The following is a 14,950-nucleotide window of genomic DNA, read 5'->3' as shown; positions in this document are numbered from 1 at the left end:
CCACCACCCACCGCCCAGATGCCCTCCCTTCCCAAAGCATTTCTTTGCTAACCTTATTTCCAGCTCTGATGCGCTCCTCCACTGCCGTGGGCAGTCCCACAAACAAAAGGAGTTTGTGGGACAATAAAAAGTTCAATCAATTTCAACTTCGCGAGATCTTTTTTTGTGTGTGTGTGAGAAGTTGGAATTCATTGATTGAACTTTTTTTTGTCCCACAAATTTCTGTTGTTTGTGGGACTGCCCACAGCAGCAGAGGAGTACGTCAGAGCTGGAGAACTTGCCCCACATACCACCGCCCAGATGTCCTCCCTTCCCAAAGCATTTCTATTCTAATCTTGTCCCACAAACAAAATAAGTTTGCCTAAGTGGATCCCGGGCTGCAATGTGTGCTGCAATGGAGAGATGGGAAGTGGAGCAGCTGGCATGAGGGAAGGAGGAGTGGGGAGAAGAAAGAGGAAAAGCCGTCAAGTGAGATGTAGGGTTGTCCCCGCTGGTCAGGCACCGAAGCGCCACCAAAAATAGTGGAGTCTGTGTATGCGCCTGCTACACGCTCGCCCCATATCAGCCAGGCTCTCCACATCTCGGATCAGCTGCAGTGTACCATGGAGAGCATGGCTAACTTGGGGCGAGCATGTGGCAGGCAGGCACCCAGACTCCGCTGTTTTTGGCAGTGCTTCTCACTTGGCCGCTTTTCCTCTTTCTTCTCATTGATCCTCCTTCCCGCTCCCTGTCTGCTCCACTTCCCATCTCTCCATTGCAGCACACATTGCAGCCCAAGATCCACTTTGGCAGTGGCAGAGTTTGTGGGATGGTGAATCCCCATTCATGGTGTGTCCACCAATCAATCGCCATGCCACCTCTCGGGAGGGCACAGAAAAAAGCGAGTCCATGTGTGCACCTTTCTCGTGCTCTCTCTGTGTCCGCCATGCTCTCCACGGCGCACTGCAGCTGACCTGAGGCGGCTGGCCAGATACCAAAGTGCTGCCGAAAACAACAGAGTCTATCAGCCATGCTCTCCATGCCTCAGATCAGTTGTCGCACGCTGTGGAGACCGTGGCTGATGCAGGCAAGACAGGTGCACACATAGACTCCGCTGTTCCTGGCAGCGCTTTGGTGCCTGGCCAGCCACCTCTGGTCAGTTGCAATGCACCAGGGAGAGCATGGCAGACATGAGGCGAGTGCGAGGCAAGTGCACACACGAATTCTGCTTTTTTAAATATCATTTTAACAGTAGGTAACGGTTCTGCTGAACCAGTGTGAACCAGCTGAATCCCATCATTGGTTCTCTGAATATGTTCTAGAAATAATTCATATGTGAGAAAGAGAGATTGAGAGTGTCAGATAAGAGAATAGTTATCTTCCTTGAATAAGTCTGGGCCACAGGGCATTTAAGCTGAACATTATGTGCTACCAGAACAATTATTCTGAGCCTGGACTTAAAAAATTCTATTTTCAATATTACTAATAACATTTGTGAAAATTAACAATAAAGGAACGTAAATAAAAGAGCGATATACAGTAAAAAAAATTTTTTTCAATAGCTGCAGTTCCTTGGAGAGAATAGCAGTTTTGCCATAGTCTGCATTAATAGATAACGCCCTGGATATATGGATAATATTGATTTTTCTCAGTAAAATATGCTCATGTTCCAAGGAGTTTGTCACAGTATTGCAAAAGATTACACACTTAGCAAAATGTAAGTAAGACTCTTGCAGAGACTTCAGCTTGATGAAGCTGAACTTGATGCCGATCAGTCACTCAACAGTATGGCTGCTGCCAAATGCTTGAGGAAATCCCTCCCAGCCTACACATAATGCCTGCCAAAACTTTTACTTCTAAAGAAAATGAGTCCATTCATTAAATATATATAGCCCTCCCAACCCAACATCTGAGGAGTTCTAAAGAAGTAATATATCCTTTAAAATATTAAATCAGAACCAGTTTTCCAGTACAAAATAGGATAAACAAATGCCACAAACAACACCACTTTTCTGATATTTTTCTACTTTAAGAGATCAGATCATTTGATTTTTCAGACCTCTTTTGGAAAGAAGTTCATTTTCACTAGAAAGTTGGTAGCAAAAAAAAAATACTGCACTCATAATGCAGTTGGCAGAGCCAAAGTATAGTTTTAACAACATCCCAACGTATAGTACATGAGTTGCTATATATAACGTCTGTAATCGCAACAAGCTGCAGTTCTATGTCAAGCATGGGTCAATATTAAATAAAACCATGTTTAAAGCATGAAAATTTAGAAACCCTCCCAATTAAAGAAATGCCCATGGAATCTGAACTATATGGTCAGTGCAGTGCTTGAGAAGAGGTCCTGTTTTGTCTCCTAATTTTTCTAACCGTCAAGGTATTAGAGACCAATTAAAATATAACTCTTAGGCCCACCTTCCCCAATACAGATCTGTAGGGGGTTGTAAAGATGTTTTGGGACAATTACTGCCTGCACCAGCTTGGAATCCTGTAATTGTACTTCTAATGCAACGGAAAGACACCAGCTTGAGAAAGACAGGCATAGGAAAAAGGTAGCCTGGATATATTTTTGTCTAAATTTCATTTTTCAGAAGCAATGTATATTTTTCCCATTTTGGTGTCTCTTAGGTGAATTGAGAATACAATTTCCCAAATTCCCAGACACCATGGCCATTGCTATTACAAAAACTGTGAATGGAAGATGAACATACTGTACATTCAAGACAAATCCCATGCACTATATAGTATGAATTCATTATAAAAGCATTAATCCTAGAACTTTCTCAGGAATGCTTGGGTGGTGTTGCCTCCAGAGAAGTGGATGCCTCCTTAAAATGAAATATTAGCTTGTATTGTATGCAGGAAGCGCATTCACCAGTGCTGCTGGCCTAGATGGTTAGAAAAATTAGGAGAGAAAAACAAGACCTCTTTTCAAGCATTCATTCATTTATGCCATAAAGCAACCTAGAGTCATTTCTGAAGCTGTCAAGATATCCTACTGTCTAGTTGTATTCCTTGTAGTTTTAAGAAGCAAATAAGAAGCAAATTCTGCCAGGCCCTTGAACACTCTGCATCTATCCCAAGCTTCTACAGATACCAACATACAAGCAGCCAGAAGAATGGCTGTATTGTTTACATGACTTAACAAGAAACACAGTGTGTAGCAGCCTGACTGAGCAAGCAGAAGACTGTTCACACCCCAGAAGCGCTTAGGGCACCACTTTAGCATCCCACGGGTGCCGAAGCAAGCATAACAAAGACCAACAATGTGACCTTTTATTTTGGATATCAGCCAAGCAATGGCCCAACTGTAACAATTTTTTTCCAGGCTCTGGAGCACACAGACAAAATGAAAATTCCGGGACAGGTTCCATGAGCAGGTCAGTTCCAATTAAAACAAATTAACGAACAATCCTAGTGGCTTTAGCCTCAGATTTACAACTGCATATCACTGCTATAACTTAAGGCAGAGGTTCTCAAACTCAGCAATCACCAAATAAATTGAGATGGAAGAAACATGTTTTATAGGCTTACCTATGTAAAACAGGATGCTGTCAGTTCTCACTCACTTTCTACCTGAACAATCACTTGTGTGGGCAAAGAAGGAGTGTGGTCTGGCTATGTGTGATCTTCTCTGCACCTGCTCAGTTGCTTGCTCCAGCACTTTGTTCACAGCCCTTTCCTTCACAACAATAGAAATAAAGCCAAACAATGTTTTGATAGCTGAGAAGGTAGAGGAATTCATTTTCTCTTTCTCTTGCCAGGAAAGACTTTCTGTTCCTGGTTTGGTTGGTTGGCTGGATACAAATTTGAGGGCAAAGTGAAGTATTAAGAAGGGAGAGAGAGCTGTAGGAAATAAAAAATTACTCCTTTCTGCATGAAATAACTCAATAATTCTGTAGCAACCACTTCAGCTTTTTGAACTAAAATACAATTCAATCAGATTAGAACTTTTGGATAAGCAACAGGAAAAAGAAAGCGAGAAACTGGATATTCTTGTTTTTCTGACCTATAAATATAGAGGTCCTGACCCACCCCACCACATGTGACTGGAGATCCCCTTGTTAACAAATTGACGGCATATTCCCTCCTATATCATCTCAGCTAAGATCAAACCTTGTTTATAAACGAAGAAGAATCAAATGGAAGCCCAACCAGCTGTATGACCTAACTGCAAATGGAAATATTTTCTAACATTTCTTCTCATAAACACATACAAGAGTAGCAGAGATTAGGCAGAGCAGACTATAGGCTCTTTCTACTCTCTCTCTGACTGTCCATCATGGTTACATTAAAAATTTATCATGAAAAGGATAACCAGTTTACCAGTAGCATACCCTAACACCTCCCAAAAATGCTGTTGGGTAACACTTCAAATTCCACAAAATTTGACTTTGGATGTCTCCCTCAAATAACAGAAGAGTCTGTTTGGCAAATCAGGCTAGACAATTTATGCAAATTGGCATAATTTTAGTAAATTTTACATACATTATATAATGCATAAATACATAACATTGTATAATTTACATAAATTTACCAGAGTTATATAAATTTGGACTTAATGAACATTTGGATTTAACAGACACCCCTTTCCCCCAATTATTATTCCCCAACTATTCCCCCTATTAAAATTCTGCTTACATATGCAACAACTAACTAATGAGGGGAAAAGACTTGGATTGCAAGAAAAGGAACAAGTGAACTTTCATCTGTCTGAAATTATCCATCCATATAGACCCAAGATTCTTCAGCCCCCTTTGAAAATGATGCAGATCCAAACCCTCATACAAACTCCTGAATGAAATTATTTCTTCACAATCCTATACCCTGCTCAACCCTTAGCCTTGCATCTCAGGAAGTAGAATCTAACAGGGCAGATTAAGAAACAAACCAATATCTGCAGTCTGTAAAAGGGACAGTCCACTGAATGATCTCATTATACTTTTGGGGACAGAACCACAAATGAACTGGAGGTGAGAAGAGAAGAGAGCATACAAGATAAATTCAGATTTGTCTATACAACAGTATAAAAGTTGCAATGAACAAGGCTTTATACAGCTCAAGCAAAGAAAATGTATACTGCAAGTAAAAGCAGTTAGGATCAATCTAGAGCATTCTCATTTAGTATCAGTCTACAGGCAGTGAGAAAGACCCTTTCCTCATTAAGTTAGACAAGCAAATAATTGGAGGTAGGTAGGTATCTTCTTATAATCTAAAGATGTACTTCTCAACCTCAGCAATTTTAAGATGTCTGGACTTCAAAACCTAGAATTCCCCAGCCAGCACATTTGTTTCCCAACCAAAGCTGAGAAACATCATTCTAAAGCAACAGCTGTGTTTCTCTATTCTGAAAACTCAACATTTTAAGTCTCCCGTATCGATAGAACCCTCAAATTTAAAAACAAATAAAACTGAATTGTCTGAAATCTTACAAAAATGACTAAATCTCACAAGATTTTTATGTTCAGATTGGGTGAAGTTTTGGTATTCAATATCTAAAAAGACCTGATCTTTTAACAAATTGAAGCTCAACAAGGCAATCAATATTGTCTCAAAAGCAACTTTTATAAATTCTTCTACAAACCTTGAATAACCTCTCCACTGATTGATTGATTTAGACCTGGCATGTCAAACTCGCGACATCATGTGACGTCGCGCGAAGTATCGGAGCTTTTTCGCCATAGCCGGCAATGGGGTAGGCGCGACTCCGGTATGATGAAACTGGCCCACAGGCCGGCAGTTTGACACCCCTGATTTAGATGATGTCTGATGGAGTCTTCTGAAGAATTTATGATTTCATGTTGATTTTTCATTGTAAATTTGAAATAAGAGAAGCTGAGAGGTACAATTGAGTCATGGTGCTCTTTCCTTTGTTGAGTAAATTTCTAAGGAAAGAAGGGCAAATGCTACAAAGCTCGATCCTCAGGAAAATAGAATACACGATTCCCTCCCAATAAAGGCATGTGGAAATACTCTTGTCTCTGCTTATCTCCAGAATATGCTATTTCACTTGCAACTTGTTTATTCTCCAAACACCAAGCATTTGTGGCTAAAAAAAAACTTGAGAAAGGGGTGAACTGCCACCCTAAGTGTTTCTACTATTACATTCTGCAAAATGTGAAATCATGCTGACCCTTTCTGTATTATTTCTCATTATTTTAGTTCTACTTCAGTCAATGTGTACTACTGAGTTCAGTTAGTGGGACTTGTTCATCAAAAGGAAAGCACTGAGAGTTCAGCAGGTCCTTTTGCTTTGGCATTCAATGCAATCATTTTGCTTATTGTGAAAACTCTACCTTTTCAAGAATAACCTCCTGTCATGCCTATAAGAAGATCCAGCTGGGTTTTGATTTATGTTTATTTGTTGGGGTGGGGGGGTTTTGAGCAGAGAGGACAACTTTGCAGCTAAAGGGCCATTAAATATTTGTTTTTGGTCCTTCTTCATCTACTTGCTCTACAGATCAACACCAACAACCATAATCTCTTAAGAGCCGGTTCAAGTGCTCAGTAGGGCCTCTGATGAATTTCTGGAATTAGTTCCCAGAAATCGTATCAAAAAAGGATTTTTGACAGATGAAACTTTTCTAAATTATCTGTGATAGGCTACAGTATCGAACTCCAATCTTCTGTACATCTATAATGGTTGCAGCTGGTTCGCTCTGCTCTCTATCTGACTGCTGGCACCTTGAGCAATCAAAGCACTTTGCCTACCACACACAGGCACCCCCATCTGCCTTTTGCCTGACAATACTTCTGAATGGGTACCATGAAAAGAAGAGGCTGCACACTTGCCAAAGGCCAGACATGACCCTGTTCTTTCTGGGACACAATCACAAAGCCCTCGTTAAAATGCATATGGCTGGCAGCAGGTCCAGGATGTAATTAGGACATTGTCCAAGTACTATTGAAGGGCTGCAAGGGAGACTATTCAATACACTGTAGATGTACTGGTGCCTTGAAACACAAGCCAAGCCATTTCAGCCCAATTATTAAAAAAGAAAAAAGAAATGAAATGAAAAGATGGGATGGCAGCCAAATGCAAAGAAATACACATATTGACACAAATACCCCTCTGCAAAAGTACAAGCAGCCTAGCATGACAAGCAAAAGGGGCAGCTGCTTCTTCCAACTCATTACAGCAGGACAATGGCTTCAGTTGATGACACTTAAGAGGTACAGAATATGAAGTGTTCTAAAAAAGAAAACATCAAAATAAAGAATAGAGTCAGTGGCAGAATAGCACAGGAATCTGCCTTATCCCACATAAACCCACAACACTCTATTTGTTTAAACCATGGTTTGTTGAACAACCCATACTGGGTGGATTCGCATATCATTTTAAGCCAAAACCAAAAGTGAAATCCAACCACTGACTCCAGGAGATAGAAAGATCATCCATATCATTTGCTATATTAACCATTTACCTTGCAATGTTGGACTTTCTCGAAATAAATGACTGGGTAGAAATAAAGCCTTTACTCCACTGTTATGTTCTCATTTTTGAAAAAGAAATCACTGCTCTTAAATCATTATGATATGCAATCAAAAGCAGGAAAGTTGTGCCCTGGTTTCTAATGAAAACAGAGTCAGCATGGAAACTGCTCCAATAACAAATAATTCTGAGAATAGAAAGCAGGTACAAGAGATCAAGCTGAATGAAAACATTCAAAATCCAACAGCATAAAAAGCCAACACTATTAGCCTACCAAGTGGATAAAAAACTTTGAAAAGTCTTTTTCTATCACATCTTTCCAAGATCTACCATGTGTATGACTAAATATGAGTATCATTTGATGCAACATTGCCTTACTTGCTGCATTTTTTCCAGATCAAGACTGGGTCTCCCGACTTTGTCACCATAGCCCTGTCGGTGTCGTTTACATGGCATGCCTTGCTCAAAGCTGCCTCCAACGCTTGTAAAAATTATAGGCCGGGATGATGTGGTCCGTACCAAGGACTGCAGTCTCTTAGGAGGTGAGGCACTGAAGAGCACTGGGCTGGTACTGGCACGCAAACCCTCCACAGCTTCGACGACTGGTCGGAAGGATTTGCCACACAAGGTCTTTACGTCCTCATCACTGGAGGAGGTATTACAGCTGTCACTGCAGCAGCCAAACCTGCTGACCTGAGACCACTTCCGTTTCTCAGCAGCAAATTCACGGGTGATACATTCCAACTCTTCTTCAGAGCTATGGTGATCCAGCCCAGAAGGAAAATGGGCCCGCACTTTGCAGCACTGATTTTCTTGATTTTGCTGTTGATTGGTTGCCAAGGGAGTCAAGGTGCAATTCCGTCTTCTCTCTGGGAAAATATTTAAAACAGTGATAGAGAAGATCTTAACGCAGCCTTACATAGTGATTTAAAAACAGTAATCCCATTTCCACTCCTTCTATCAAATAGGTCCTTCAACCCAGACACTGGAAGGAGTTAAGAATGGCAACAGGCAGGATAGTTGAGCACTTCTGAAATCATCAGGAAGGTGAATGTTCCTGTATTTAAGAAGAACTGGCATACTCACACGGCGAAGGACACTCTTATTATCTAGGACCCACTAAGACTCAATCAGCTACAAATAACTGAAGTCCCTTGAAAATGCCAATGGTGCTTTTTCAAGAGGCAACTGGATTTTGGTGTTGTAAGAAATCAATGACCTTTTTCTTATAACTGCTGGTGGGATCTCTCTTCAGAGTCTCCTATGTAGTAGTTCCTTTGAAAGACTGTTCACTTTGGCCTTGTAGCCATCTGTGTTCAGGTTGACTGCAGTTGCCTCTTGAAAAAGCACCTTTGGGACAACCATGACCTAGATGACTGAGAATCTCCATAGACAAGTTCCTTGAAAACAGAACTCTGTACAGAGGAAGAACCAAGATTAATTCGTGAGGAGGAGATGGGGACAGTACACATTAAGGATAAATAGAAAAAAGCTATGTAAGCTGTGTAAAGTCATTATCACAGTATGAGTGAAATGTAATGAAAAAAAAGGCTACATTTCTATAGGCTGGAAGAAAGTAAGAGTAGAAGCAGGGTCTATTTTGAGTACTCAACTAGTAGCTCTGTACAATTCAGAACTCATATACCACATGTACCTACTGACAAAGTGCTCCAGTACTTTCTGACCAGTCTACGTGTCCATGGCAGACAAAATCTTATATTACTTTAGTATCTTACCAAAAAGGGGAAAAAAAACAACAACCATCCAATCCATATTAATTTGGGTAACATGTAGTGCCAATATGTAATGTGATTAACTTGAATTAGACTTAATGATTTGGGTCTAACCAACAAATATAACTTGTAGCCCATAGTTAGAACTTGGAATAACTGAGTTGAAAGGGACCTCGAAGTTGTCTAGTCAAAATTCCTGCTCAGGCAGGAGAGACTATACCATTTAAGACAAATGGCTGTCCAGTCTCTTCTTGAAAGCCTCCAGTGTTGAAGCACCCACACATAAACACAGCCAATTATAATTTAATTTGTATACCATGTCGACACAAACCATGACTTAGCATGATGTGCAAATTCTGTCAACGATTGTATCTCAGGTTGTATCACAAATAGCAAGTACACTGACCTAACAGAATTTGCTTTTGGTAGAATGAAACAGCAATTTTAGCTAATCTCTCCTACAGCTATCATTACTACCCTCACGTGAAGAGGTTCACCAGCAGAAGGATCTCAAAACAGGGCATATAAAAGTGGCCATATCCTAGCAAAGATCATAGGACCACAGAGTTTCTCAAATTTGGAGCAAGATCCACAGCAGAATTCCCAACCACTCATAAAGCTTACTGGCTATTATTGCTCCCATCATCATCTATCACCCCGATTTAACTTCATTGTTCCAAGAATAAAATCAAGCAGCCTGCCCTTGTACATCACTCTATAGTGGTGTACAGTCTACACTCTATAGTGATGTACACTCTACAGTCTGGAGGGGAAGCATCACTGCTTCAGACAGGAAGGCGGTGCAGAGAATGGTGAGGATGGCAGAAAAGATTATTAGCAGTTCACTCCCTTCTATACAGGACATAGCATTAAGCGTTGCTTGAGCAGGGTCCGCAAGATTGTCTGGGACACTACACATCCTCTTCACAACCTGTTTTCTTTGTTACCTTCTGGGAGGATGCTTTGTGGTATTCGAAGCAGAACATCCAGATTCAGATACAGTTTTGTTCCATACAGTATTAACCTTGTAAACTCTCAAGCTTCCTCTTTCCACTATGTATTCAAGATGGACAGTGATTAATATTTATATGTATTTATATATAAGGGTGTAGGTACAGTATATACATGTTGTATATAGCATGTTTATATATGTGTTATGTATGTGTACATTTTTGAGAGCAGGCAACAGAATTTCATTTTTAATGTGTGCCAGTGTGCCCACAATAAAAAATAATAAGAAATAAGAAATAATAAAAAATGTCATAAAACATTTCCTGTGTTGATGTTTGACTATATTATACAGTTAAATGTGGGCTACTTTCAAAGCAAATACATCTCTGAAGGTATCCTAACTTTTCCAGTGAAGCAGAACATTAGAAACTCGTGGCATTGCTGAAGGCATTGAGGAATCTGGTAAGGAAATACCTCTGAAAGAATGACCCCAGGGGTCATGGGTTGTCTAGTTAACCCATTCATCTTGACTACTGCTCATGCTAGCCAGAGTTAATAAGACTTCAACAAGATCTGGAAGGCATCAAATTTGAGAAGACTGCTGGACAGGAAATTCTTAGTTTCAGGGAAGGTGAAATTACCCTTACGGGATAGGATTATATAAATTGTAATAAAAGTTGACAGACCTGCAACTAGAAAGCAAATACCTGGAAATTACAATGCACGTTTAACACTAATATTCTTAGTAGGTTTTCTAAATACTGGAATGCTTTACCTCTGTCAATCTGAGCAAGTTCCTGGTTCTCTCCCTCAGAATCATCACTGTCTTCCTCATCACTTGGTGTGTAGGAAATCTAGGAGCAAATGCATATTTTAAAATCATTCAACATGAAATGTGCAACTGGCAAATTTTAATCGCCTGTTTAATTTTCAAACGCATTTCTTTATGAATGCATAGTCATACCCAAATTAATCTCATTTTTTTACATTAAAAAAAAATCTTAACAGAAATATTTGTTTCAGCAAGTTCTTTTCAACTTCTCCTTTTCTGCATATGATGCATTCAAAATTATTTGATATCCAAGAGGGAGAGAGCCCCATAGCCAATTTTGGAGAAGAGAGAAATCCAATGGCTTCTAAATCACCTATTATGTAGTTTGAGAGGTCCAGAGCAGACTCACTCATAAGAAAATCTGCAAATAATGCACTCAATTTGGCATTCCTAACATGAAAACCAACACTTGCATCTCCTGCTGTCTGCACAGACATCAGTAAAATCTGTACATAAACAACATTATTCACATTAGGTAAAATTCTGTTTCCTTATCAGAGGTATGTATTTGACAACTGAAGGACTCTCTTGGCTCCAGTGACACACCTGTGGACTAACCTCCCTAAAGCAGTTCAATTGTAAAAACCTGTTCATCACCAAGCACATATTCTTATTCAATCAGGCATTCTAATTTACTATATTGGGAGGGGGGGGGTGTTATAACAAACTACTCTAACATTTTTAGTATTGTATTGTATTGTTATGCAATTAGTTGAATGTTCCCTGGAATGTTAAACTTGTAAAGTATATCTACATGCTGTACACTAGAAACACACATACAGATCCAGCCCCAAAATCTGAAAGTTGGGTAATTGTTGCATCTCAGTGCAGCCTCCCCAACTTTGCAGCTTCCTAACAGACGTGATGACTGAGGACAACTGCAGCTTGGGGAAAACTGATGGAAAGTATTTTGCCATATTATATGCATATTTCTTTCAAGAACCTCCAAAGGAAATCTACATTGTTCATCTGTCCCTTCTTTCCTTAGCTTTTTTAGTAACAGTGTGCACTGGTGGCTTCCTATCATCTCTGCTATTCCTTGAAATCCAGATTGGAATGTCAAAAAACCATAATAACCACTTAAAAATCTCATTAGTATTATAAACAACTGATCTGTTCTGTCATTTGAAACATCTTAAGAAATTGTTCCCTTTGCCCAAGTTTGCTGCTATCTCATTCTGTTACAATTTATTGGTCTCTTCCCCTGCCAAAAAACGAATGAGTACTATACAATGGCTTTGCTAATAATCTAAATTTATTTTTATCTATTAAATTTCTATGACACGCCACGTTACTGATAACAATGACTTTGGGCAGCTCACAATATAATAAAAAGTTAAAAAGTGCTAAAATACCATTTAAATTAGAAAAATTGAATAGAGAAGTTAAAAGGTTATAAAAACCAAGATGATGGGAGGCCTTGGCGTAAGTATCATTGCTACCCAATCAGTCATTCCTAGTTTAGTAGGCCCCTGTTGGGGCCCCATGCCAAGCAGCATAGCCAAGTTCTTAGGCTCTTCCAGAAGGAGTGTGGGGGTGGATTTCACCTACCAAAGAAGAATATTCCAGAGGGTGGGAGGAGCCACATCAGAAAAGGCTTTTTTCCTGGACCTCCCAACTGAAATTCTTTGGATGATGGGATCCGAAGTAGGCTGGAATGGGTAGAGCAGGTTAGTCCCATCAGAGAAAGACAGTTACTCAGATACCCTGGATCCATGCCATAAAGGGCTTTAGAGGTAATGACCAACACCCTGAATTGGATCCAGAAGCAAATTGGCAGCCAGAGCAGCTTGCATAACAGAGTGTCACATGGGCCACCCAAGGGGGCTATAAAACTGTCCTCTCTGCTGTATACTGCACCAGTTGTAACTTCTGAATACTCTTCAATATATTTGGAGATGACCAGGGCATGAGTGACTGGGCACAGGGCCTCACAAGCCAGGAAATGGCACAATTGGTGCACAACATGGCTGCTACTTGCTATTTGAGCAGGACTCGCAAGTCTAGGAGAACCCCCAAATTGCTCATTGGGTCTGTCTGTGTAGCAGTGCAACCCCATTCAGATTTATCCAGATGATAAATTCCCAGATCCAGAGGCCCCTTGAATCCACAGCCACTCTGTCTTACCAGGGTTCAGCTTGTTGTCCCCATCCCTTACAGCCCCCAGACATTGCAAGAGGGCAGTTACAGCATCATTTGTATCACCAGGGATGGAGATTTAAAGTTGGGTATCATCAGTTTATTGATGATACCTCATCCCATGATGTTGGATGATCTCACCCAGCAGTTTTATTATACATGTATGTTAAAAAAAATACCGAGCCCTGCAGCATGCCACAAAGTAACGGCCATGGGCTGGACCTCTCACTCCCTATCAATACTGATTGGGACAGGACTTGAAGAAAGGAACTGAACCAGCATAAAACTGCACTGTCCAGCCCCAGCTCCTAAAGAGGGCCCAAAGGGATATCATGGTCAATAGAATTAAAAGTTGCTGAGAGTCAAGAAGAGCAAAGATGGATGCAGTACCCCCCTCCTGTTCCCACCAGAGATCATCTACAAGTGTGACCAATGCTCTCTCTATCCCATAAAAAGGCCTGAAACCCGACTGAAAGCAGTGCTCTAGCTGTCTCTTGATTCTTTGTCAAGGTTAGAATATTCCTAACAACCCTCCCATTTACTGCCACTTCTCCATTTTATGAAATAAATTACGGTATAGTATGCATGTTATTGCACTAACTATTGGTTGGAGAACCATGAAGTTATTGATTTGTGGTAATTGGTTTTACCTTGATTGCTACTATTCATATTGATACTACTTTAAATGTTATCTGCCCAAATAAATAAATAAATAAATAAAATCTGGAAGTATGCTAAGAGTGAAATGATTAGGTGGTACATACAGTAGGACTCTTTTATTTACATAATCACTGGTATGCTCAACAGAAACACTATGAAGTATATTAGCAACAATATTAATATTATCTCCATGTTTCAAAGAATAATTACTACTTCAGGGCTACACAGTTCATCTCTGGCTCACAAAAGCTGCAAATCTTATGCAAGGACTAGCAGTTCTGGGAGCCTGCAGTTTTCCTAGAGGCTTATAATATAAAGAGATAGAGAGGGTTTTTAACTCATTGTTTAATAATCCTGAAGGGAGAAAACTAAAAGAATATAAAAACCACAGATATGTAAAATGTTTAATTGAAATTCACATATTATCAAGTATGTTCTTTTTTCATGATGCTCAGAAAGTATTTTAATAAATGCTATTTAGCTCAGAAACCAAGACAAGATTTGTGTGCTTTCCAGTTCCATATTCTGTTTACATTACAGTTTCTGCCTAGTTTAACAGCTGCTAAAAAGGTACATTAATTGTAGAAAACTGTAGAAAGCACATGACATTGTATACAAGAATGTCAATGTTACCAAACACTGTTCAACATGTTAAATTTAATTGTAGAAAGCTCATGTTGTCTGGATATCAGACAAGGACACTATTCTAGTATCTCCTTTCTTCTCTTCACCAGAGATATTTCATCAGATATTTCTGATGTCTAAATTTTCTGGATGGGTAGAAATGACACTATCCAGCTTTCTACTTTTAGTCTGGCTTAGTGCTGATTCATTTCCACATTTTGTGGATAATTCATGCATTTATTGCAACTTTGAATCTAACACTTTTTTCTAAAAAACAAATATTGCGATCAGGCCTTAATTTACATCTTTATCTTCTCCAAAAAGATTATATAATATTTTATATACTAAAATTCTCCAGATAACTTAGATTTTCATACAGATAAATTTTTAAATGTAATACATCTACAACTTCATTGCTTTGTGTTGTTCTCACTAGAGAAAGAGAGTAAACTATGTGACATCTCAAAGAGTGTCTAGCTAGGAATTAAGAATCCATTATATCCTCAGTTCTATGGTGTTAAAGTAAGGTGGTTTTCTGTTGTCAGACTCTCCTCATTGGCAGAGAAGATGCAGTTTCACTCCAACTCATTAAAC

The 14,950-nt window shown here is 39.6% G+C and overlaps 1 protein-coding gene across 4 annotated transcripts in view; it reads right to left on the bottom strand.

The window, feature by feature from the left end:
- Window positions 1–14,950, bottom strand: part of LOC120305356 — a 61,610-nt gene that overhangs the window by 39,403 nt on the left and 7,257 nt on the right. For 3 of the 4 annotated variants that reach the window (XM_039337074.1, XM_039337072.1, XM_039337071.1), the window contains exons 2-3: window positions 10,877–10,955; window positions 7,796–8,286 (exon numbers count right to left, since the gene is read on the bottom strand). In XM_039337074.1, the coding sequence (XP_039193008.1) occupies window positions 7,796–8,286; window positions 10,877–10,955 (570 nt within the window). The remainder of the gene's footprint in view (window positions 1–7,795; window positions 8,287–10,876; window positions 10,956–14,950) is intronic. The other variant, XM_039337073.1, reaches the window with a different exon arrangement.

Source organism: Crotalus tigris, unplaced genomic scaffold (assembly GCF_016545835.1).
Source record: "Crotalus tigris isolate CLP2741 ecotype Arizona unplaced genomic scaffold, ASM1654583v1 scf7180000017668.6805642782:7212621, whole genome shotgun sequence".
Classification (NCBI taxonomy): Eukaryota; Metazoa; Chordata; class Lepidosauria; order Squamata; family Viperidae; genus Crotalus; species Crotalus tigris.
The sequence above is the reverse complement of the archived record's forward strand: the minus strand, read 5'-3'. Positions and strand labels throughout refer to the sequence as shown.